This window comes from Zootoca vivipara, chromosome 12, assembly GCF_965207765.1.
Source record: "Zootoca vivipara chromosome 12, rZooViv2.hap1.1, whole genome shotgun sequence".
NCBI lineage: Eukaryota > Metazoa > Chordata > Lepidosauria > Squamata > Lacertidae > Zootoca > Zootoca vivipara.
The window spans coordinates 1308581-1334911 of NC_142595.1; the positions used below are offsets into that span (position 1 = coordinate 1308581).

The window sequence follows — 26331 nt, forward strand, 5'->3', positions numbered from 1 at the left end:
TCCGCCCCGCCTCCGTCCGCCGAGCAAATGAAGGTCCGCCCCTCTTCCTTCCCCCTTTTTACAGGCGGGGCAGTGGCGGCCCCGCCCCCAGGCGTCCCAGGCGAAGCAAGCTGGGCTGCGCCGTGCGCGCGAGAGAGACAGCCAGAAAGAGCGAGCGAGGGAGAGAGACCGGGGAGCCGAGCGCGGCTTGGCAGGACGGAGCACGCGCGCACGCGCCGTCGGACCCAGGTGAGGACTACGGGGTGGTAATTGTGTGGCCCCTCCCTCTGGGGACCCCCCTTTCCCCAGCAGCTGAGGGGGAGCAGCGACGCCCCCCGGCCAGTTTCCTTCGGTCTATCGCATCTCCCAAAATCTCCTCACGAGGAGGGGGCGTCCCATCCCCCCAAAAAGGTTCTTTGCACAGAGAGGAGTCGGGTCTCTTTCTCTCTCTTTCTCTGCCCCCCCCCTTGCTCTGCCTCTGCTCCCCGCGAGCGAAAGACAATGCTCTTCCTCGGGGCATTCTCTCGCCCCCCCCATCGGCAAATCACTTTCGATCGCCTCCCGACTTTCCTTTCCTGGGCACCTGCGAGGCCCCCCCGCCTGCCGCCCCCCGTGTCCTCTTCGGTCTCCTCGTTTGCTTTTCCTCCTTCCTTTCCTTTCCTCAGATCTGCGGGACGCGCTCCCCCCTCCTTACACACCGAACTCTTCGCAGCCTCTTCCCAAGCCACCTTCTCTTCGGATACCTTCACCCCCATTTTCTTCCTTGGGGTAGGCGGCACTTTCCCAAGGGGCGGGTTCTGTCCCCCAATTCCTCCTGACCCGGAGCCTCCCCTCCCCTCCTTTCCTGCCTGGCAACAGCCCCTTCTGCTTTGTGTGCCCCCTGCCCTTGCTCCTTGTGTTTTGTTTCCCTCTGTTCGCCTCTCTCGTGCGTCTCTGCAACAGCTTGGGGAGAAGCCGGCAGAGGAGAGCGGCGAAACCCTCCCCCCGTGCAAAGACTGAGGTCGGGGGTCGGTGCCTGCCTTGCTTTCTTTGCAGGAAGAAGAGCATGGAAGGATGGGGTGGGATGGCGTGCGGGGGTGGGGGGTGGAAAGCCCTCCTGGAAAGCTTGAAAGGAGGAAAGGGAGTCTCCTCTTTAAGGTCTAAAAGTCCCTGGAGTGATTTTTACTTCCTCCCTCCCCTCCCCTCCCCTTGTTTCTGCTGCTGCGTGTAATGGGCTCTCCCTTTTTAGCGTCCAATAAGCCGGACCCTTTTGATGGGATTAAAGGCCAAAGCTGCCAGAGGAAAAATAGCAACAGGAACTGGAGCCAGGTCGTGGTTCCTTGTTCTTCACCCATTTCCCAGACCCATTTCTCCCCCTCATTAATTAGCTGCCAGGAGGACAGAGCAGGATCCTTATCAGCCCAGGCAGCTTGGCTTCGCTTGTTCCAAAATTGGGTTGCTCTGACTCAAAACAAAAACAAAGCCACTTCATCTTGATCATGCCTACCCTAAAAAAAAAAATCACATTATGCTATTTCCAGAGTTTCTTCCTTCTGCATAGCTAACTCATAGTATTTAAACCTCATTAAAGCCCCATGGGATAATTAAGTGATTCTGACATCTGTAATTTGTCTTACTGCATTTGAGATGATTATGTTTAGTTGAGCTATGTAATGTCATTGTTTGTCCTCTCTCTCCTTCAGAGATTATTCATTGATTTCCTACATAGAGTGTATGTCTCAGGGAGGGCAGACTGGAGGAAACTGCTGTGCACTTGTAAACTGGGAAGGGGGGGCAAATGGGAAATCAGCATCCTTTCCCTTCATGTAATGTACATGAGGGAATTATTGGGCTCCTGTGCATCTCCCAAAGCAAAGGCCAGGGGCTGGCGAGCTGGAGGGATCTAATTTTTACTTGTAGATTAGAAACTGTTATTATAAAAGAAATTAATTTGGGGAAGGGGGTAGTCCCTTATTGTGGTATGTCCTGTGCTGAAAGTATGGTTGTAAAAAGAACCTGGGTCTATTTTTTTTCCCCAGGCAAAGTGTTTAATAAAAAGGTTTGGCAGTGTGGTGTAGTTGAAGAGTGGTTATGTGAATGGGAAGACTTCTTCAGCTTTGGGCACATTTGAATCTGTTAATATCCATTTACCATTTAAAAGCAAGTTAGTTGACAGATTAATGATGTTATTACTTCTGTAATTTTTTTGATAAGGGATATTGTAGGATTGTGTTTTTTACTTGAAGCTGTAATAGTGTGACTAAATGATGAACACTTTAGACATCCTAGTTACAGGTGTGTTGGTCTGAGTCGAAACAAAATTTAAAAATTCCTTCAGTAGCACCTTAAAGACCAACTAAGTTTTTATTTTGGTATGAGCTTTCTTCAGATACACTGAAACATAATCCACCAGACCCTTATGTATATTCAGAGGGTGATGGGAATGGGTGATGGGCTGATAGGAATGGTAAACCTGTTGATGACTGTTAACGACTGTTAATGACTGCAATTGGTCTTGGGGGGGGGAAGCAAGGGCTGAGGTGCTAAAGAAAGCTTGATCATGTATAATGAGATAAGAATCCTATGTCTCTGTTCATACCAGGTGTCTCCATGGTTTTAAGCTTGGTAATGAGTTGCAATTCAGCAACTTCTCTTTCCAGTCTGTTTCTGAAATTTTTCTGTAATAAAACAGCTGCTTTGAGATCTTGTATAGAATGTCCTGGGAGATTGAAGTGTTCTCCTACTGGTTTCTCTGTCTTGTGATTCCTGATGTCAGATTTATGTCCATTTATCCTTTGGCGTAGGGTTTGGCCTGTTTGTCAAGATAGAGAGCTGAAGGGCACTGTTGGCATTTGATGGCATACACAATGTTAGAAGATGAGCAATTAAATAGTCCTGAGATGGTATGTTGGATGTTGTTTGGACCAGTAATGGTGTTGTCCGGGTGTATGTGGCAGCAAAGTTGGCATCTGGGTTTATTGCAGGCTCTGGTACCAGTGTCCATGTTAAGTCTGGTGGTTGTATTATTGTGGGTGAGAAGTTGTTTAAGATTGGGTGGCTGTCTGTAGGCAATGAAAGGTCTTCCTCCCAGAGCTTGAGAAAGAGAGCTGCCATTGTCCAGGAGAGGTTGTAGATCTCTGATGATGCATTGTCCTGTTTTAACTTGGGAGCTGTATGTGATTACTGTTCTGTTATTTTCTTTTTTGGGTCTGTCTTGCAGCAGGTTCTCTCTAGGTATCAGTCTGGCTCTGTTGATCTGTTGTTTAACTTCATCAGGTGGAAATTTTAGTTCTAAAAAGGTTTGCTGTAGATCTCTTAGGTTAGATTCTCTGTCTGTAGAGTTGGAACAGATGCGGTTGTAACGTAGGGCCTGGCTGTATACGATGGATTGTTTGGTATGTTTGGGATGGTAGCTAGAAGCATGTACTGTAGATATGTTTGTCGGTCAGTTGGTTTTCGGTATAAGGTGGTGTCTACACATCCATCCTGTATTTTTATAGTAGTGTCCCAAAAATGTATTTATTGTATAGATTGGTTCATTGTTAGGTTGATGGTGGGGTGAAAGTCATTGAATGTCTGGTGGAAGGTTTCCAGGGTCTGTTGACCATGTGTCCAGATAATAAAAATATTGTCAATGTATTGTAGGTACAAAAGAGGCTTTAGACATCCTAACTTTCTTCTATTTCAGCTGAACTTCTTTCAAGACTGATGTTTTGAATTAGGGCAGCTTTTGCTAACCTGATCTCCTGAAGGTGTTTGGGACTACAATTCCCATCAGCCCCAGCCAGCATGGCCCTATGATGATGAGGTTGTCAAGAATTTCAGTCCGAAACATTGAAAGGGCACCAGGTTGGCAAAGGATTAGAGTCTCCTTTGTGGCATTAAGCTTAGTGCTACGGTAGTTCCACAGGCATCCACAATGGTGTGTGTTCTGCCTGTAACCTGAAAGTTGAAAGATACAGTTGACTCCAAAGGGAGCATGAGCTTGAGTCTATTGATGGCACAGTTAATTTGGTTCTGAGGCACCTGACAGTCAAATCATTTCTCAGCCGTGGATTCACTGAATCTCTGTCATTTCTTAGCAGTTCTCTAGACACTGTTGATAGACTGTACTGCATCAGACATCTGGTGTCACTGAATATTTGACATACTGGTTTTCTGTTTCTGATATTATATTGTGGAAGAGTGCTGGGATATTTGAAACCTCTTAGTTTAATGCCCCAGTGTTAAGCACATTGACCTGGAAGAAAATCCTACTGAAATTAATAGAATTTACTTCCCATCTGTGTTTCAGGAATGTTAATGACATGTCTCTCATAGCAGTTAGGAAAACAAACATAAGCATTTAAAGCCCATTTAGCACTGTGATTTTTGCATTGCAGGGGGTTGGACTAGATGACCATTTGGGTCCCTTCCAACCCTACAGTTCTATGAGCCCAGCTCTGTTTCTGCTAATTGCATCTGTGCAAAATGTGTTTTGCTTTGTGGCAGCTACAGCAGCATCCTTTGTTTAGCCTCAGCCTCCTGCCTGCTCTGCCCTGTCAGAAGATGTGCCCTCAAGGACTAGGGTGGTCTCCTTGTGCTGGCATTAGGGATTCTAGTTCTCTTTCCTTCAAGAACTGCCTAAGGGTCATGTCATCTTTGACTTTGGAAGTGTTGTACCCCATAGAATTGTAGAGTTGGAAGGGACCTACAAGAGTTATCTAGTCCAACCATCTGCAATGCAGGAATCTTTTGCCCAACATGGGCCTTGAACCTACGACCCCGAGTTGAATTAACCCAGGCCATATGATGCTCCATTACATTTGTTGTATTAGAACTGTCAGATAGTTTTCTTTTAATTTCTTTATTCAATTTTCAGTGCAAACGGGTACATTCAGATCGGGGAGGGAGAAGAGAGTTTCATAAAGAAATGCAAACCTAAAAGAAAGAAATGAGAAAAAATTCTGTAATGTGAGAAAAGATCACATAGGGATAAAAGGAAACTCAGCAAGTATATTCAATCTGCCCTTTAAGCAATGTGGCACATGTTCTGGTTTTGAGCATTGTTAACCAAAACATGCATAATGTGTCTTGTCTAACACGGCAAGCTAACTATGTGTAATGGCAGTGTCTGTGTTTATAAAAGAATATCTCAACGACCCTCTCATAACATACAGAATGTAAAAACATTTAAAAATACATTAAAAGCACTACCAAGTAATTATTAAAATGACCAGCTACTGGTTATCCTGCAAATGTTCTGGTTTTGCAGGTTAAACATTTCCCTCAGATTGTCAAATCTGCCTTTATGGCCCCATTTGCATGACATGTTCAGTTTGCAGAGGCAAACAATCTCTGCAAATCCCATTGGGGATTGTGCCTGTTGTGTGATAAACTGAGCAGTTTAATCGGGAAGGACAGGTGCTTTCCTGACGTCTGGCTTGAAGAAAGTTTTGCATTTTCTATGTTTAAAGTAGGATTAGGAAAAGTCTTTGACAGATGGTAGGATGCAAACGTAATCACTCTACCACATGGTATCCAGTTCATAATCTTTCAAGTTTGATCTCTCAACCTCAGTGTCTCTAATGATGATTTAATGTGTGAATGATCTTGAGTCTCTCTCTTCCAGGTACTTTGGATCATACAATTTTCATTTCTCTGTGAAGAACCATGCACTGATTTTGCCACATAAATAGTAATTTACTCACCAGGATGGTGTTAAATCACCTGTTAACCTGAACAGGCAAAGATTAGGGCCCCAGGTATAAATGCATAGGAAAGACATGCCAGTTTTTCTAGTCAAACCAGTTAGGGAGTTTGCAATTATCCAGGGTATGGTAATTTTAGAAAACCTCTCATATCAATGGTGTGCCAACTCCAGGCTCCAATTGTATGGTGGTAGCACCATGGAAACTGACTTTAACAAGGGGAAGACATTGTTGACTTTGGCTGGGAATGTGACAAATGGGATGAATCCCCTGGCTCTATGGTGTGTATTGTCATAACAAACAAACAAAAGTTACAAGTTAAGCTATTGGGGATGCTTTTTAGAAGTGTTTTCAGTTCTGATTTATGACAGAAAGAAATAGGATATGCATACTGTATGTCACTTATCCCTGTGCTTGTTGCATTCCTGTGAGTAACTAGCCAGGCTAGGTAGAACTTTGACCTGATCCAGTAAGGCAGCTCTTATATCTTCCGAGTGCCTGCAAAAAAGGGAGAGGAAGAAAACAGGGCCTGAACAGACCCTGTCCCAGGATACGTACAATCTAAAGTTTGACAGTGGATGCGTATTAGAAGAAAAATAATGTATTACCGGTAGTTTTGGATCTAAACTTGGGCACATTTGCATTGATTTCTTTTTAGTAGATCAGTGTTCTTAGAAGTGCTTTTTGCTGATTTGCAGCTTTTAACTTTTGTACTTTAAGGTGGTCCAAAGTACGGAATATTGATCTCCCAGCTACCGGTATATGCATATTCCTCCACAGGCCAATCCCCATAGCCACCTAGAATCCCTTATTGTCAAAAGAGCTGGTCTGACAAGATCCCTCCTCTTCAGAGAGGGGGGAATTTGCGGGCGGGACCCGCTCCACACACCAAGCAGGGGGGCGTTTTCAGCACCCTGCTCCACCTATAACCGCGCTCAGGGCCCTGGCTGGCCAATAGGGCCAGCTGTGGGCAGGGTTACCTGTTTCAAAAGAGCGCGGCAGCCTCCAGATCGCCCCTTTTCGCGCTGCTCCTCGTCGGGCAATCCATCTTCCACTCTGAAATGGCCTTTAAGAGGCTGTGTCAGTTGCCTTGACTGGTGCTTTCTTCAAGGGTGCAATTTATAAATGGCTAGAAATTGAAAATGGCTGTGTTTATGTGGCAAGTATTCTTGTCTCTTCAATTTTTTAATCAGTTTTTTAGTTGATAGACATCATTGTTCATGTGAAATGTATTCATAGTGCCTACAAGTCTCCTTTGGATAGGGCGTAATGTAATGTAATGTAATGTAATGTAATGTAATGTAATGTAATGTAATGTAATGTAACGATAGTACTAGAGTTTTCAGCAGGCAAGAATCTTTTCCTTTCCAAACAGATTCGTTCCAGCGGTGTTTTGCTCACCCTCTCCCAGACCACATCTAATTTGAGGGGAGCAGCCTCAAGAGTTTGCATCACTGTTTATTTCTTATAGCCGTTAATGCCAGTCAATCGTTTTTGATCAGTGTGGCAGGAAAAGTGTAATTGAGGTGCATGGTTTTAAAAGTCACTTATGCTGTGCAAAAAAAATGGTCTCTCTCTCCCTGCAGACAGCTAGTGAAATTAAGATTCCTCTGGTTGAGCAATTTAAACTGTGAAAAGAGCTCATCTTTAACTTGCCATCTAGAGATGTATAACAGAAGGTGTGTTAAATAATACCGTATTTATATGATGTGTTACAAGTGAATTAGGTTACAATTGAGTAGGTTATTATTCATCTCTGTTCTGAGTCGGTTGCCCCTCTGCCGGATTCTGTTGGGTGCGGATGTGTGCTTTTGGCTTACTGCTTAATTGTGAAATAATGAAGCCACTGTCAGGAGAACAAAGCGCTGCTTTGCAGCCTATGAAATGCTTCAGAAGGATCTGAGGGGGAATAGGCACTTGGTGGAGTATCTAGCCCAAGGTCAATCTGCCCTATGCTGTGGTTAGGAGATAATGTTGCTTGTTTAGGCATGCAACTGCCAGAGGTTCACAGGGATTATGTTCATCTCGATCTTTCGCATAGCCTTTACTTTGGCACTCTTCTTACTTCATTTTATTTACATGGTGCTGGGAGCAGTCATTAGGGAATTTGGAGCTTGGTGTCATCAGTGTGCTGCAGATACTAAGCTCTGTTTCTCTGGTATATCTGAGTCACGTGTGCCTGGGCTAGTTCTGAATCAGTGTCTGGGCACAATGGTGGGTTGGATAAAGGTCAACAAACTGCAGTTGAGTCCTGGCAGTGCAGAGACCTTGGGGAGGATGGTTCCTGGTCCAGTAATCAAGCAAATTACTTGTTCTGGATGGGTTTGCACTCCCTCTGAAGGAAGAGATATGTTCAAGTCACCACAGTGGCTCGGAGCACCTTGTACTGCTTTGGCTGGTATAGCTCTTTCTTGATGGGATAACTTTGCTACAGTGATCCAAGTATTGGGAACCTCAAGATCCAGTTATTGTAATGGAGTCTGTATGGGGCGCCACTTATGTTGGTTTGGAAGTTGCCATTAATACAGAATGCTGTGGTTAAGTTGTAGAGTGGAGCTGCTGGCTGAGGGCATATCACAAAAAACTGGAAAAATTGGCACTGGCTACCCATTTGCTACCAGTAGCCAGGCTTAAGCTTATAAGCTGATCCAGTGGTCGGCAACCTTATCAAAGGATGGGCCAGTCAACGCTCCCTCCGTCGGAGGATGGGCTGAAGCGTGTGCACACGCACACTCTTCTGGGTCGGAGGAGCACCTGTGCGCCTGTGCTCGCGCTATTTCCAGCACACATCCCGGTCGGAGGAGCGCCTGTGCGCATGTGCACAGGCACCATCAACCCGAAAGTTGGTCCCCGTGCCACACTGGTAAGAGCGGACGGTGGCAGTGGTCGCCATGGGCCAGTTAGACAAGCCTCGTGGGCCCATGGGCCTTAGGTTGCCGAACCCTAATCCTGATCTGAGGTTGTGTAGGGTTTTGTCAGAGCAAACACCTTCTTTCATATAGATCTCCTGAAGCAACAGCCCAAAAAAAAAATGGTGGGCACCAACAGTAATACATGTTCAACACACACTAAGAATCTACCTGTATATGGATGCTTTGGGCACAAATCATTTTTAAATAACATTTATACTGATTTTAATAGTGTTGGTTTCTTGTTATTGTTATCATGTTCTAACAGGTTTTATTGTAAATCACTTTGAGATGTTTCCTCTCATACACACATACATGCTTTAATTAACAGAAGTATATACCGGTAAATTATTCTGTGAATTGAAAGCATGTCCCTGTGCAGAGTACTTTCAGAGCAACAGGGCCTCCTTGCCCCATGAGGCGTAGACCTCAGGGTAGTTGGAGGGAACTTGAGGTGATAAGGATAAATAGTGGGATAATGTGCAAGTATAAGGGCAATCCAAACCCAGGACACAGCATCCTGTGGGAATCTCTTTTGTTTTTGCATTAGCAGACCAATCTGGGAAAGGCTGCCTTGGATGCTTGAGTTGAGATTCCTACCTTGCAGGCGGTTGGGCTAGATGGCCCTTGGGGTTCCTTCCAACTTCACAAGCTGCTATTCTGTGATCTAAAACTAGATTGAAAGCTCTTTAGCACTGAGACCTGCCTTTCCTTCCCCTGAGGCTTATATTTATGTAACTCATAACACACCATTTTGCTTAGCTTATGCTATAGAAGTAAGTTGAAACTTATCTTGCAGGTGGTGCTATAACCTATTGGAGCAGCTTTGAAAAGGCTGCTTGATGCTAAACTTATGCTGAGTTTTGGAGGTATTATTATTATTATTTTATTTTTATCCCACCTTTCTGCAGCTGAAAGAAGCACACAGAAATAAAAACCAAAACAAACAAAACACAGAAAGATAAAACCATATAGAATATAATAGTTAAAAAGTTAAAAAAAGTATAATAGACGATACAGTGGTACCTCTACTTACGAATGTTTCTACTGTACTTACAAACGGAGCTCCGTCCGCCATCTTGGATGTGGTTTAGATAGGATTTTTTCTACTTACAAATTTTTAGATAGGGTTGCTTCTACTTACGAATTTTTTCTCCCAATGCATTCCTATGGGATTCAACTTACAATTTTTTTCGACTTACGAATGTGTGTTCGGAACGCATTAAATTCGTAAGTAGAGGTACCACTGTATAAGGAAACCAACAGATATATTAAAATACAAGTAGTGAAAACAGTACAGTACTATTAAAAGCCTTTTCCTTAAAAGTAGTCAGTTCCCCATAGTCTCCAGGAATAAAGCTGCTTTCACCTGCCAGTGCAAGGACAACAAGGAGGGAGCCAGTCTCGCTGGGAAGGGGGTTCTGAAGTCTGGGAGCAGCCACTGAAAAGGTGCCATGGAAGGTCATAGCCCAAATCTTCCCAGTGGACAAAGGGCCGAGTCCTTGCAATTGCATACAAACAGCTGCTGAGCTGGGCGCAGTGGGCCAGGTTATGTAATTATTTTCAGGTGAATTTCCAAGAGTTAGCAGCTAGAGATGTGGTGGGTGGAGAAGGATCTCTGTGGCGGATGTGATGGTGTGGATTTTGCTATAGGCTCATATTTGTGGCCAAACAGCAGAAGAGCATGCAATTGTGATCATGGAAGGACTTTGAGAGCAGTCAATGGATCGTCATGCTCCCTTTGCAGGTGCCAGCAATTTGTTCTACGTAGCACTGCTGAGAGCAGGTTGGGGTGTATGGGCCGTTGCCATGAGAACGAGGTGCTTGTACCTTGCCCTTTCTGGTATCCTGGCATACCTTGGAGAAGAACAAGAAAGTATGCATTGTAGCCTTAGACAGAGCTACTGTTCCTTCACTCCTGTCCCAGGCCCTTTCAGTGTATGAAGATTCAATGAGGGATTGGAAGAATTTCCTGGAAAACAAAATTGTACCTATGGTATGTCAGTATCTTTTATTCCCGCCCCCCTTCCTTGGGCTAAGACAGGTCAAATATACTAGAGCTCTGATCCTAACATATCCCCATAAGATTTGTGCTCCATTTCATTTTGGAGTTGCTAAAGGGAGGTTGTGTTACTTTTTTTTTACATCATTGTGTGTCCCCAAATATAGAAAACTAGTATGTTTCACTTCAGTATTGCCTCCTCGGCTATTTTAGAAGGAAGATTTCATAGCATTTGAAATATGAATCGTGCATATCCATGTGGTAGTGAAGAGTCAGAAAGTGTCCTACATGAGTTAGTATTGTGCAATTTTTATGAGGTTGAAAAAACTAGACTTTGTCTTTTGATTGCTCCCTTCCTTGGAAAGCCTTTAGAGCTCCTGATCATGAATAAACGATAATTATGTAAGTAAATTGGTTGCAAAGTTTGTGTTCGAAGTTGCTAAGTTTCACAAGCAACTTCTACAGAATTGTTAAGGTGGACTAGTTTCTTTAAATTTAATTTAATTTTTAACAACAAAAAGCATAGTGTTCGAAGGCATTTTCTGTATTTTTGTGTCCCCTCCTCTCCCTTCCATGCCTGGTAGTATGCAATCAAATATTTGTTTTTTTGAATTTGAATGTGGACTATGAATAAACCTGAGCACCCAAAGCCTGCCTTGGGTTTGTGTGTGGGAAGCCTTTGCTGGCATCTGCTTGCCACTCTGGGCTGAGGACACAAGGGGATGCTGCCAGGAGGTCCATCTGTCTTGGTTTGGTCTCATGACTTCCACTTGTGAAGGCTGGGGCAGGCTTCCTGCCTTTGGGTGCTTCCGCAAGGACGCTGGCTCGTTGGCTTTCAAGTGTGGGGCATTCAGTGCCTCTGAAGCCATGAGGCAGCCGGTGGCATCACAGCTCCTTCTGAGTCTCTCCCCACTTCCATGAGGTAGATGCCAAAGATGGACAGTTCAGTTTGCCTATGACATGGAGATAAAGGGGACCAAAAGCCTTATGCCACCTTGGATTTTCTTTCTATCTTACCAGTTGTGTGCTCGAAACAAAATAAAAAAAACATCCTTCCAGTAGCACCTTAGCATGCACACTTCTTCAGATACCTTTTGTGCATGCACACGAAAGCTCATACCAGTAACAAACTTTGTTGGTCTCTAAGGTGCTACTGGTGTGCTCTGGTCCATGAGAGTCGGACATGACTAAACAACAACAACAACAAGGGTGCTACTGGAAGGATTTTTAAAATTTTGTTTCGACTATGGCAGACCAACACGGCTACCTACCTGTAACTACAGTTGTGTGCTGTGTGTGACACAGAGAACATGGGGAGCTTCCAGTGCAACTCTGGCTTGAATGAAACTGCTAAATGTTGTCTGCTCAGCCTACTTTGGAAGAGATATTGGACGTTGTTGATAGAAGTCTGTCTGACTCATGGCATTCTATGGGACACTGTCTTTGGCCCCTGCCTTGATCTTGAGCAGTATATTAAAGGGTAATGGTAACAATGTCACAACCTGCTTGTTCTCTGTGTTCAAGCTGTAACTGTGATTTTCTCACTAACTATCACAAATGGCATGCTCGGTGCTTTGCAGGGCATCATAAGAAAGGGCGGGGGGGGGGAGTCAGGTCCTGTTCTTGATTACTTTAAATTTTGCCAGGAGGGGAAGAAGGGACCCAGGTTCTCATTTGTGGTTGAGGCAGTGATTTGGGAACTCAGCGAGAGAAGGAGCGAGAGGGGGCCAAGAAGAGACACCACTTGAGTTCACCCCCAGTCCTATCAGGGCAATCTTGTTCTTGTGGGTGGGGTTTCTGACTTGATGGATGCAGCTGGGCGGCTGTCCAAACAACTTTGGCACGATGCTTTGTATGGGATGTGTGTCTCAGGAGGGGCAGGATTCCTGAATGTGTCTTGGTGTGTTCTGCCCCCCCCCCTGCAGCACGATGCTTTGTCAGTTTGTCACAACAAGGCCTTCCCCCTCCTTGTTTCTGTGTGGTTCTCCTCAATAAACTCACCTTAGATTTTTCTCTTGAAGTGGCTCCCTTAATCTCAAGATGCCAGCCTTGCTTGAGGCCCCTGGGAGGCTGCAGGAGAGAGCAGGGCTGGGGGGCTTGACTGCGCCATCTGTATTCTTCCAACTTTTCAGCAGAGATAGTGAGCTCAAGCAATGTAACTGGAGACAGCTCTGTGGTTACTTTTCTTCTTCCTGCGCTTTTAGCATTAAAAGCTTCAATAAAGGAGGAAAAACAATAGGATTTGGCTGCTTTCCTGATTCTTTTCCTGCTGAACTCTGGAGAGCCCACACTATCGGAAATGATGTTCCACGGCTCTCAGCCCTCTAGCAATACAAGACTTTGACATCAGTTTCCTGAGTGAAAGCTTTCATCACCTCAAAGCTCTGCTCATGGTTAGTAGTGTATTTAGATAATGCAACTGAATTATTTTATTTGGGACCTTTCCATATTTTCTGTATAGAACACGGTTGTTTATTTGTTTGTTTGTTTGTTTGTTTGTTTGTTTTAGAGTCTATGAAATTCTCTCTGTTGGATTTTGTTCTGCACAAGGAAGAATTGGGAGTAGCTGGCTTGGGACTGTTCCCATGAGGGAAAAAAGAGGGTAGTTTACATAGTTTTTTAAAAAAAATTAATTTTATTAAGGTTAATAGATAAAAAACAGACTTAATATATTTCCTTTTTTAAAACCAAACTAAGACTTTTTTTCTAGATATAATAAAAACAGAAAAAGTTTAGGGGGGGCGAAGAAAGGAAGAAAGAAAAATAGAAAAAAGAGTAGAAAAGAAGTTAAAAGAAAAAGAGAGAAAAATATGATTCAGAAAGTAAAGAACTTCCTATTCTTCATCTGTCCACTATATAAAAACAATATTCACTTCATCCAATCCAGTATGACACCCAACGAAGTTACTTTCTATAAACAAACATTATCTTAAATACTCAAATCCAGGGGTCCTCAAACTTTTTAAACAGGGGGCCAGTTCACTGTCGCTCAGACACTGTTGGGGGCTGGATTATAGTTTGAAAAAAATATGAAAGAATTCCTATGTACACTGCACATATTTTATTTGTAGCGCAATACAAAATGTTTAGGGGTATGCATCCCCCTGCCCCCCCCCGAAAAAAAGCACTGGTTGGGTGTATCATACAGAGAGCCTCCTTTATTGGGAGGTTATATAAATACTGTATGTATGCGAGTCTAATGCACCATTGAATCTAATCTGAGTTTTCAGAACCTTGAGACCAAAAAAGGCAGGGGCGGAGGAAGCCGCTGTGGCACCCAGGGCGGCACCTGGGGGCGGGGCGGCACCACGCAGTGCGCACGTGTGACGTCACCATGGCTTGTAGGAAATGCTCCACTTCACCTGGTGCCTCTGCAGTAGCACTTGGGAAATAAGAACTGAAGGCATTTCATGCAGCGATCAGGAGGGTCACCAGATAGGCCATAGTCCTCCCTTATGTCTGCGCTTACAGCTGTTGAACTGTGCTAGCATTCTGGTTTTTTGTGTGACTGCTGTCCCCTGTAGTTTGCAAGAAGGCTCCGCTAACAAGGTTCTTGTTATTATATCCCTCACCCTATGCTGTTGCCTCAGGTGTAGACGCAGCTGATAGGTACTGACTGGGTGCCAGTGCTCTAATATTCTAGAACACCCCTCCCCCCCAAAACACCCCTCCCCCCGTGTCTTCTGCTGCAATGGCTGCCCTTATTTTTTGAAAAACCATTAACTAGTCAAATAATGCACACTGTGGAGTACAGTCAGTGCCAGGTAAGTTCCTAATTAAGATGGACATCCATCCTGCATACTGATGGACACTTAGAATCATAGAGTTGGAAGAGACCACAAGGGCCATCCAGTCCAACCCCCTGCCAAGCAGGAAACACCATCAAAGCATTCCTGACAGATGGCTGTCAAGCCTCTGCTTAAAGACCTCCAAAGAAGGAGACTCCACCACACTCCTTGGCAGCAAATTCCACTGCCGAACAGCTCTTACTGTCAGGAAGTTCTTCCTAATGTTTAGGTGGAATTTTCTTTCTTGTAGTTTGAATCCGTTGCTCCGTGTCCGCCTCTCTGGAGCAGCAGAAAACAACCTTTCACCCTCCTCTATATCCTTTTATATATTTGAACATGGCTATCATATTAGCCCTTAACCTTCTCTTCTCCAGGCTAAACACACCCAGCTCCCTAAGCCGTTTCTCATAAGGCATCATTTCCAGGCCTTTGACCAATTTGGTTGCCCTCCTCTGGACACGTTCCAGCTTGTCAGTATCCTTCTTGAACTGTGGTGCCCAGAACTGGACACAGTACTCCAGGTGAGGTCTGACCAGAGCAGAATACAGTGGTACTATTACTTCCCTTGATCTAGATGCTATACTCCTATTGATGCAGCCCAGAATTACATTGGCTTTTTAGCTGCTAGATCACATTGTTGACTCATGTCAAGTTTGTGGTCTACCAAGACTCCTAGATCCTTTTCACATGTACTGCTCTCAAGCCAGGTGTCACCCATCCTATATTTGTGCCTTTCATTTTTTTTGCCCAAGTGTAGTACCTTACATTTCTCCTTGTTAAAATTCATCTTGTTTGCTTTGGCCCAGTTGTCTAATCTGTTAAGGTCATTTTGAAGTGTGATCCTGTCCTCTGGGGTATTAGCCACCCCTCCCAATTTGGTGTCGTCTGCAAACTTGCTCAGGATGCCCTCAAGCCCATCATCCAAGTCATTGATAAAGATGTTGAATAAGACTGGGCCCAAGACAGAACCCTGTGGCACCCCACTAGTCACTACTCTCCAGGATGAAGAGGAGCCATTGATGAGCACCCTTTGGGTTCGGTCAGTAAGCCTGTTACAAATCCACTGTATGGTAGCATTGTCTGACTCTAGCCCACATTTTACCAGCTTCTTTACAAGAATATCATGGGGCACCTTGTCAAAGGCCTTGCTGAAATCAAGATAGGCTATATCCACAGCATTCCCTTCATCTACCAGGCTTGTAATTCTGTCAAAAAATGAGATCAGATTAGTCTGACATGACTTATTTTTCAGAAACCCACTTCTGATCGCTTGACTGTGATGCATGTGAGCAGGGGTGCTGGTCATGTTTTCAAGTTGTTGATTTCACTGAGCAAGTGTTCACCACGTAATTCTTTTGTAAAACAAAACAGATGGCCTTTTGAATAAATTTGCACCGCACATTGCAGCGCCCTTTTTATAAGCCTGTAAATCTCAAGATCAAGGTTGTAAGACAAGAGTATCAGGGCAGTGAATCAACAGCAGTCTGGGGTTGCCTGGGAACACTCCTGCCCAGCGATCTTTGGCGAGGTGTTCTGTGTGGTTTCTTGCCAATCCCCTGGGCTGTCTGCTTCGCCGAAGGCAAAGGACACAGTTCCTAGGGCGTGCCAGACCTTCTCTAGCCCTGATTCCATTCTTCCTGTTCTCACGTGTATGCTCCCATGGGGACTTGTGCCCTGACTGATTAAGGAACAAAGATCTAAGTGCAGGGTTGTGTACAGAAGATAAAACTGAAAGCATTTTTTTAAAGTAAATAATGTTGTGGGTCTGCAAAGGTGTCCTCCTCTTTCATGATCTCTGTGCAGTCATACATGCAGAGCAACTTCAGAAAAGTCTAGAATAATTTTTATTTCAATATTTTCCCATTAGGATCAAGCAAATTCATCAGTGGCAACAACTTACCCTGAAATTTATATGGAACAATAAAGAAAGCAAGATTAAAAGCAAAAATCTTTTATGACAAAAAAGATTCTTCAGGTCCCAAACCTCACTTTGTTATTTAATGTAAATTGTGTAAACTGGTTTACAAATGAGATAGTAGAGAGATATTCTAGTTATCATAGTTTGAATGGAACACACAAAACTTAACTTTATCTACTATATATTTTGGGAAATCTATTCAAAAAGTATGGAAGGAAGATCCCCACATCCAGTTAATTCATAACTGCATATTATTAACATTTAATGAGCCCTTAACTGTGCTAAAGTTCTTTCAGCCTGTCCTCTTGAAATAGTCTTAAAGTACAATTAAAAGAAATGTGACTTGATAAGAGAAATGGAGAAACTTGGATGAACTTAACAGCTTTCAGTTTTCTTTTGCAATAGGAGTCCATCGATTTTCAAGGCAGTTTCTCGTTAGCAGTATACTTTACTAAGAACACTGGAAGCATTGGGGCCACCTGCCACTTGGTTTTCAGCTAGACAATTTTAAAGTGATGTTCACCAGCCAATAATTCCTAGGATTTTTCCTTTTATCCCCACTGAGCGATACGGTCTTCTTCTTCTTCTTCTTCTTCTTCTTCTTCTTCTTCTTCTTCTTCTTCTTCTTCTTCTTCTTCTTCTTCTTCTTCTTCTTCTTCTTCTTCTTCTTCTTCTTCTTCTTCTTCTTCTTCTTCTTCTTCTCTGCCCATCTGGCTGGGTTTCCCCAGATTACAACTAGAAATGGGAAGGCTTGGGAAAAAACCAGGAAAATTGAAAAAAATCCAGGTTTTTTTTCTGTTGGAAAAAAACGGCTTTGGAAGAAAACGGGGGAAAAAACTGGTTTCTTTTCAATTTTTCCACCCCCCCCCCAGGCCTTCCCATCTCTACTTCCAATACATACAAAAACATCGCTTTTTACTTTTTCTTATAATAGGTAAGATTAAATGTTTTAATAGAAAAATCTGATAATATTGCTGCTCATGAGTTTCTTAGCAATTTACCAGACATAACAAACTTCAGCCAGCTTCTTTCATAATAGTACGACTCGAATAATAGGAAGCCTTTTCTCACAGAAAAAGTTCCTCAAGAGCACCCCAAACACCCACAGATCCTTAAGTACTGTTGTTGATCATCAAGGTTTGCAGAAGCAATAACTACACACAGTTATTTGCCTCACTTATGTCTTGAGCAGAGTCTCTCGATCAGTGTCTCTCGTAATGTCTTTTGCAAAGTACAAACAGGTCACTGCTGCAACGGGGAGGCAAAATCCGGCGGCTCCCCTCTTTCTCTCCTGGGTGTGTGATCACAGGCTGTGAGATCCTTGGCTGCTGGCTGAGTATTTAGCAGGAGAGGCTGGGGACTCTTCCCACCTCTGCCTCCCTCCGCTTGGGCTTCAGTCCAGCTGCTCCGGAAAGGAGGTAGTGCCATCCAAGCCTGCAAGGAGCTTGTGGAAGCACAGGAGATAGAGCAGCTAGGTAGACCCACACTCCCACCCCACTTCCCAGGGTGATGGAGAGCGGCTTTTTCTATTGCTACAAATCCAGATCTTTGACTTGCTGTTATATTTAGTACTGACTTTCCAGGGCTTCAGGCAGGGCTCATTCCCACCCCTTCCTGGAAGTGCCAAAGGTCACCTGGGTGACGCTATTGTTCAGTAAGGAAAGAAAATAATACATATTTAGCAACATAAATGTACACATTGTGTTTCACAGAGTACAAGAGGGCAGGCAGGCCCCTGTGGCAAACGAATGACACTTTAAGATGTACAGTCATTGTTAATGTTTATTTCTGGACCGCCTTCAGCCAGAAAGGCTCCCAATGAAGCTTGTCACACAAATACAGAATTCAAAAATTTAATACAAAAATTTAAGTAAACAAAATCCTGTTTAACTGTTATGGCTTCAACAACACCATTCAGAAAAAGCTAGCCAATTACTTTCACATAAGCAAGAGACGTTTCTGCCATCTGGTTTCATCCTCCTTATTAGAGCCTGTAGATTTCTGTCGCTTCCTCGCCCTTCCTTGCTTCTTGGTCTTGTTGCTGATTCTGCAGTTCCAGCTGCCGTTTTCCTTACAAAGTTGTGCAGTCAGTCAGTATCCTAAGAAGACATCCTATGAGCGAGACAGGTCAAGTGGAGAGGTTACATAGCAGTTTGAGTAAAGCATGTGCGTTTGCATGTACTCGAGATCTTCCTTTGCCTATGAATGTTGTCTTCTTAAAAAGACCTGTTGTCATTCACAGAAGGAGGAGCAACACTTTTCTCTTCAGACATTCCTCGTGTGATACATGGAGAGGACTCTCTACAGAATGTCTCCAGATTCAGCTTGCCTCTTTTTCCAGTGGCCAGGGAGACTAAGGTGGGTGTGGTTTGTGTGAAAGGGGGGTTCTGGAAAGTGTCTTGTGGGTTTGATGTTACTACAACAAATTCATTGGAAGCACATGTTCACTTCTGACGCACCATTGGATTTCGAATGCCACTCCTTCCTTCCTTCCTTCCTTCCTTCCTTCCTTCCTTCCTTCCTTCCTTCTAGATATGGTGATATAAATACGTTTTTGTAGTGGAAAGTGCATTGGGAATCAAGTGGAAATAGACAACAAAGAGGGCTGATGGGCTGGGACAATATGTGCAACTACAAGTGTGCCTTTGCAAATGAGAATGATTGTCTGAATCTGAGAAACTTGCATTTTCTACATGGAAATCATTTACCGGTATGTGGGCAAAAGGTACCCACAAAAACATTTATTGGCAAAGATGACCCCAAATAAGAAACTCTTGATATTAGAAACATTGTTAGAATCCTGTCACCACCAGTCTATTCTTTATCCATGTCTTCTTGTTCACCTCCCACTTGTTGAACTGAGGGGCAGTAACACCTAATTTTATTGCTTTTTTATAGCATCTTCTTCCTCACGGGTTCTTTGTAATTCCCCTGGATGGCAATGAGAGCGATGGCAACGAAAGTTGAAGTCAGCTCTGTTCTGACATCCCTGACCAATCGAAGTGAGCTTGTGAATGAGGTGACACTTCAACACACCTTTGCCAGCACTCTTTCTGATACAAGTAACAAGCCCAATGAACATCCAAGTTCTGTGCCCCCACAAATTTCAGAAGGAAGGAGCACATTTGGGAACTCTATGAGGCCAGCAACAATGCCTCCAGCTACTTCAAGGCCACGATTAACTCCGAAGCCGTTCTCAAGGGAGAAGTCTTGGGACACTTTTGCAGTAGTGAAAGCTCCTGTCGCCACAGCCAAACCTGGCAATGTCACCCGCAAACCCTTTGCATTTGCCAAAAATGTTGAAGACAATGCGGCAGATGCTAAGGGAATGCTAAGTGGAAGCATTCCGCCCTTGGTAGAGCAAAAATTAATTGAGAACAAAAGCACAAGTGAGTTAGTTGCAAATATGCCCTTTTATGCCAGTCCCCAGGCTAACACAGTAATCCTTTTTGAAACCAGAAGTACTGAGGAAACAAGGATGAAGTTATCTTCTGAGAAAACATACAACACTTTACGGGCGCAGGAGAGGCAGCTTCCCTCAGAATCCGAAATGTCCCACAGAAGACCTGAAGGTGCTGCCATTCACCGGCAACTTTCTGTTTCCTCAGAGTCCAAGCCTGTCTCCTGCAACCCTCACAGGTCTCTCGAAAGGAAAGACTCCTTTTCAGGTGCTACTGAGGAAAGACCTAAAAATGTTGGAAAGGAGCAGAGCAGCACTAGTTTGGCTAGTGAGGAGCAGCCTAGGCCCAAACAAAGACCGGTGTCTGCCATTTTTCTGGAGTCCTTAAAGGATCAAAAGCAGTGTGGATCTGATGTTTCTGATGAAAAACCTAATCCTGAAAAGTCCTGGGTTAGGAAGCCCCGCCCACTATCCATGGATCTTACAGCAAGATTTGAAACCCGAGACTTTTCCATTCAAAGGAAATCTTGCCCACCTGAAAGCAAGGAGAGGAGCCTCCTTACCAATGAGAGCAGCAGCAGCAGCAGCAGCAGCAGACCATTTGAACTGAGGACCAAGAGTGAAGCAGAAGGGTCAAAGAGAGGGGATTCTTCCAAGTCACATTTGAAAAGGGCCACTCAGGTTAACGACTGCCTGGGTATTAAAATTAAAACTACTGCTCAAATCCAGAAGCCCTCTTCAAATGAAGATGGGTCTCTAGGCCAGAACACTCCAAAAGACTTGAATCAAGTCTCTGCAAAGGACAGAAAATACCTGTGGGAGATGAGACTTAAAAGCCAAGATGAAGAAAATGGGAGAGAAACAGATATTGCAGCAACTTCAGGGAAAAACACGGAGCCACCCTGTAGTGAAGGGCAGCCTGGCAAAGAGAGGATGGCACCAAACCAGAAGGGAACTTGTGCCTTTAGTGAAAACTCTGCAAATGTTTCAGACACAAAAAACAAAAGCTTGAGGGAAGGCAGTATAAAAAAATCTGTGAATTTACCAGATGCATTTGCAAGCTGCGCACCTCCAGTGGATGCTGAATCCTTCCCAGAAAGTCCTGGGAAAGAAAACAAAATTATGAACATCCAGCAAAGGATCAAAGAACTGACTGCTGAAAACACAGAGACCAAGCCAGGAAACCTGCGCCAGTCATTCCGCTCACGGCCTCTTTCTGCAGACTTGACCAAACTGTAAGTTTTGGAAGAATTAGATGTAAACTCCATAAATTCAGATAAAATTTTTTTTTTAGAACGTTTCCCCTATTCTCATTCCCCTACTGCTTTGCAAACTGATAGGAGCAGTTGCTGGTGTGGAAAGGAGTGTCAGTGGTGCCCTTTGACAGCATGGTGGGTTCTGGTTGGGGGCTGTGATTCCCTGCAGGTTTCAGCACAGCCTTAAAGAAGCAGGAGCACCCTTGATTCTTTTTATTCGGCAAAATTCATAATGTAAGGTAGGACCAAGCATTGATAGTTCTATCAAACTAACAAATGTATGTGAATGAGTCCAATATTTTCAGTGTGTTCAGCTGTTTTAATGGGAGGGGTAGCAGATTGTACACCATCTCCATTTGCTCCCTGCAGTTCCCCTGCTGCTGCTCCCTTCTGCTTGCCTGCCCTCTCACAGCAGTGGCACAGGTTCTCCCAGGTTTGCTCAGAGAGTGCCAGGACTACCACTGCTTTAAAACACAGGTTAATTTCATTGCATTTGGAAGTGCAGAAAAGTGGCTTTGGCACAAGCACTCTTTCAGGCAGCCCTGCACATGGCACCTTCCATTCCTTCCTCACACTGAAGCTGAGGCACCCTGTTGTCACTTTGTCAGGAGTGGCTCAAGGGAAGGACAAAGATGCCCCCACCAGTCTGACTGCTTGCCATGGTGGGCAGAGGAGTGTGCGGGGTGGGGGGTGTCAGGGTGCCGGGGAGGGAGGGAGGGAGGAGGTTGCTGGGCCAGTCTCCAGTGGCTCATTGTCTTGTGCCTGCTCTGTTTAGATCCAGAGCTGGCCCTCATTAGGTCTGGGGCAATGGGCAGGCAGAATTACATCCATTAACACATCATGGCAGGCCAGTAAGACAGGTCAGGGTTTTTTGGAGTGGATGCATTGCTATTTAATTTAATTTTTCCAGTGACCTTTATGAAAATCTGCTTTTGAATTTTTGAAAGTTTGCTAAATTAATATGCTGTTTCCCTGTAATGTACTGATGTACCTGTATTGGAGCAAATGGCTAGTAATTTGTTACTCAGACCAGATCATTCCTTTTTAACTCAGTGGAATCTTTGCAAACAGGTTTTCCAACCCTGTGACTTATGGTGACACGAAGCCTGAGCGACAGCCTGAATCAAATATGAAGCCTGTTAGTCCAACGCCAGAGGAGGTGAGAGAGCACACAGGCTTTGGGTTCTTCCCAATGTAAGCCTGTTTTGACATTGTGTCAGGCTCTGCTTGTGCATATGCCTGATCAAGAAGTGGACCTTATGCATTTTAAGAATGACCTAAATCTTAAGGTGCTTAGCTTGCTAATTCCTTTGCTGAACTAGGCAGCAAAGAAAAATCTTTAATTTAGGGGTGTTTGGCTCATGTGTATGGTTGTTTCTAAGCATAAGATAGCAAAATGCCTCAGTAAGCTCAGTAGCCTTTTATGAAAGTGTTCCCTGCCTCTCTTCTTTCTCCTGTGAAGAGTGCTAGTTTGTTTTAATCATTATGCTATCAATTAACTCTCTCTAAACATTTCATTCAATTTGTCATAATGATACTTGGATATGGACAGAAGTTTCACTGTTAGACTTGTTGTTTCTCAATGTGTGTCAAGGCATATTTTTATATCTTAAAAAATGTTCATTTTGCTTTTAAATCTCAGTCAATTAAAGTTTGCCATGCTTTAGTAAATTTTCATGAGGTCCCAGATAGGCTGGTGATGTACTCTCCTACGAGGTCTAGGAACACAGCAAGGAGCCTCTTGCTTCGCGTAGAACGTCGGCCAGGCCACTTGCACTGGATTGTCTTCAATGTTAGTTCTATTCAGAGTAGACCCATTCAAATTAATCCACATGAGTACATTAATTTCAGTGGGTCTACTCTAAGCGGAACTTAGATGGATCCTGCCCATTGGTCCTGCAGGGCTCAGCAGGAATTGGCTCAGGCTTGAATCCTGCAGGATGAAATGATGCACCACCCAAATCAGAGGAGAATAGTGGTTATACTTGGGGGAAAGAGTCCAATTTTACTGCATGCAATTTTTGCTATAGTTTTACAGTCCAAAAACCATTTGCAGGAATGATCCTGTTCCTGTTGTTATTAAAATATTACAAACTTCTTAAGAAAAGCCCAAAACTTGTGAGTTGGTATAAAATTCTGGGATGTTACAAGATTGTTCTTATGATTTATTTATTTTTAATGTTACAGGAGTGGCATATGTGTAAGATGTTATTTAGAAATGTTCTAAAATACCTTTTTCTAATGGTATATTGTTTCAGGATGAGGCAGGTTTCCTGCATGCAACAGATTCCAGAGAAGTCCGTTCGGCTGGAACTCCCTGGAAGCCACAGCAGCCCTTAACAATCCCACAGAGAGATGGGCACCTTGAGAGAGATGATAGTTTTGCCATAGAGAGCCAAAATGTCACTCAGCAGGGTGAAAGTCCTGGTTTGGTCACAGATCATGACATGAAAACACATTCCAAGCCTCCTATAGAAAATGTGTGCATTAAAACTGTCAGAGCAACCATGTTTGAGCACAATGTCCAGAGGCACCACATAGCTGCTGATCACTTTGAAGCGGAGTCTACATTGCAGGCAATGAATGAGCTTTTTGAGGGGCAGCTAGGATTTGGCAAGGAGTCATGGCTAGAAAAAGCTCGGGAGGCTAAAATGAACCCAAAGAAAATGACCTCCAGGCAGGCTAATATATCAGCAGATGCTGGAAAACAAAGAAATGCAAACATTTCAAATGAAGACAAAGTTCCTCAGGCATCAGAGAGATACACTGCAAAAGACAAGTATGAAAAACCCACTTCAAAGCATGTGGAGGACTCATTAATGTACCAAAGGATAGAGCCAAGATATGAAATTCTCCAGACAGTTGGCAAAAGGGTGCAAAGCGAGGCAATTGCAGTTGTGCCTGAGGATAAGGCTGTAACCCTACGCAGCAGAAGATTTTTCAAAGAGAGGAGAAAAACGGGTGGGAGTGGTGTGGATGCTTCTGGGACCCGTAGCTCTGACATGAAGGGGGATGGCTGGAAAGATGACTCTTTCCTTTTCAAAGCGAGAGACGCAGAGGAAATATCAACAAAGGTAACTGCTCTGAAAGAAGTTGGTGCCTCCCAAAGCCAACATGTTTCCCACAAGCAAGGAGCTGAGTTGGATAAAAAACTGACTGGACAGCAGCATGAAACTGTGATAGCTTCATACTTCACTAATAGAGATAAGGATTTGGGGGAAACGGATGACACAGTCTCTAAGCTGTCTTCAGGGACAGAAAAAAGAAAAAGTGATGCTGTTCTTGCTGGTAAGATGGAGAGTTCCAAAATGCTGAAATGCTTCCAAGAGCGTTTTGAAGCAGGTCCAAACAGGACAGATGGCTGTGAAGCCAGAGCAAATGGTGGTCAGAACATTTCTTCACCTATTACCAGTAAGCAGGAGAGCCAGACTTCTCTGTGTGGGATGACCCATTACCAGTGGCAAAAGCTCAGCAGCAAGTGTCCGCACCCAGAGGCAGACCCTACAATATCTTATGAGCAGGAAGAAGAATCTAAAGCATTTGGATTAATGACGTGCCCAATGGCCTACAGTGCCCAAGAAGAACGGAATGTTTTGCAGCACAAAGTACACCAAAATCAACAGCTCAGTGGAGAAGAGATGGTCAGGAGAAGTGGCCGTCATGTTTCTGGTCCAAAAGCTTCAGAAAGATGGCGAAGGAAGACCTTGCCTCATGATGCTGCCCAATTTGAGGAAGTTGGGCTGCTGGCTCAGGAGAGTGGCAAAGCCCTGAGCAGACGGGACTCCTTGCAACTTCATGACAAATTGAATGCAAAGAGAAACCCTAAACCCAGGTATGGAGCAGAGCCACAGGGCGGGAACTTGGTCTCTCCCAGCAGTCCAGACAATGATCTTAAGAATCAGCTCTCTCCTTCAGAGCTGAAGGCAACATATTTTGCTGTTACTTACCAGATCCCTGATGAAAATGCAAATATCTCTGGAAAACTAGTTGATCCCCTCAGAAGCAAACTAGCCAAAGATGCTTCATTTACTCCCAATACTAGCACTTCCAGAAGATCCTATCCCCCAAATTACCAATATAGTAAAAGATTAACAGATGCACATGTCTCTCTGGACAGGCATCTTAAAAAGAATTTTATTGAAGGGGGAGAAGGTAGTGCCTCAGATCTTCCAAAGAAAGAAACGTATAAACATACATTAACTGAGACCAGAGATGGGAACTCGATGGCTCTGGAGAAGCGACTAGATGATGCTAAGGCGAGGGTTACAGAAGTAGACCCCCTGCACCTAGCAGGGCCAGAGTCTCTCTTCTCTTTCAGACCTCTTCAGTGGGACAGTGAGCATTTAGGGCAAAAGAAGAGTAGCAACCACAGCTACAGTATAGCCAAAGGTCAGGCCTCTGATGATTACAGGTTGAAAGTTCTTGACATTGATGCACTGATGGCCCAATATGAAGGAGATTCTAAGAAGGACTCTGTGGCTCTGGGCAAGAAAGAGGGTGGTCTTCCTGAAGAGAGCAGCTCATTTCCTTGGGAGAGATTGGCACATAAAAGGAATTCTCCAGGAAGCACTAGGCAGGATATTTACGCCACAGAATTCTGCATAAGAAAGAGAGAGCGGTTGAGGAACTGTGGCCAGCAGCTGATGAATCCCTCCAAGCCCAGAGATGTGAATTTCAGCCCTCCTTGCCGGGCAAGGGCAGTTGCAGAAAAGCCAAAGTATTCACCTGCAGCAGATCCAGTCAGCACTAGGAAAAAAACATTCATTGTTGATGATGATCAAGGCGAGGACCTTGTGTTAAGGCACCAAAGTGCAAAATTTGCTTATTACAATTCACAGGTCTCCAGTCTTGTCAGTACAGATGTGGAACTGGAGACAAGCTTTGTCCTTCATCCCCCACAGGTGCTCAGTGACGGAGCCTTGGGGAAGGATGTGAGCCTGAAGCAACTGTCAGCTGTCCATTCAGAGGGCAAGTGGAGCACCAGTGTTGATGCAAGTGGGGCTGATAAGAAGCACGCTGGTGCAAGTGGAAGTTCTCTGGAGAATGACTGTTCTGCAGTGAAGAGCAGAGCCAAATGGAGTCATGCCAGATCTGGTTTGGCCTGTGACCTACCAGACTTAAAGCGTTCGTACTCTGAAAAGAGTCGCCAGTCCAGAGCAAGGGACAGTTTACCCTCTGGGCCAGAAACAAGAGGAAGACAAGACCAAAACAGAGTATGTCAAAGCTTCCCACCAGAATCTGTGGACAGCCAGCTGAACCAACAAAGCACATCTCAACAGGACTCTTTCCTCCATGAAAGGACAAAGGTACATTACAGAACCAGTCACTGAGTGGAGCTTGTATTCTGCAGGGGAGCCTTCTGCCACTGGAACCATTCAGATGCTGCTAGACTCCAACTCTCATCATCCCC

At 44.3% G+C, this 26331-nt stretch overlaps 1 protein-coding gene across 8 annotated transcripts in view; it reads left to right on the forward strand.

The window, feature by feature from the left end:
* The first annotated feature begins 80 nt into the window (after window positions 1-80).
* KIAA1671 (KIAA1671 ortholog) overlaps window positions 81-26331 on the forward strand; it is an 84981-nt gene continuing 58730 nt past the window's right edge. For 6 of the 8 annotated variants that reach the window (XR_015946641.1, XM_088655770.1, XM_088655773.1 and 3 more), the window contains exons 1-6: window positions 81-228; window positions 12764-12952; window positions 18508-18623; window positions 19164-20900; window positions 21993-22080; window positions 23180-26227. Coding sequence is in view for 7 of the 8 variants with exons in the window: in XM_088655770.1 (XP_088511896.1) it covers window positions 19201-20900; window positions 21993-22080; window positions 23180-26227 (4836 nt within the window). In the remaining variant the exon portion in view is untranslated. Of the gene's footprint in view, window positions 229-470; window positions 10554-12763; window positions 12953-18507; window positions 18624-19163; window positions 20901-21992; window positions 22081-23179; window positions 26228-26331 lie in introns of those variants that run through there. The other 2 variants (XM_088655771.1, XM_088655772.1) reach the window with 2 other exon arrangements.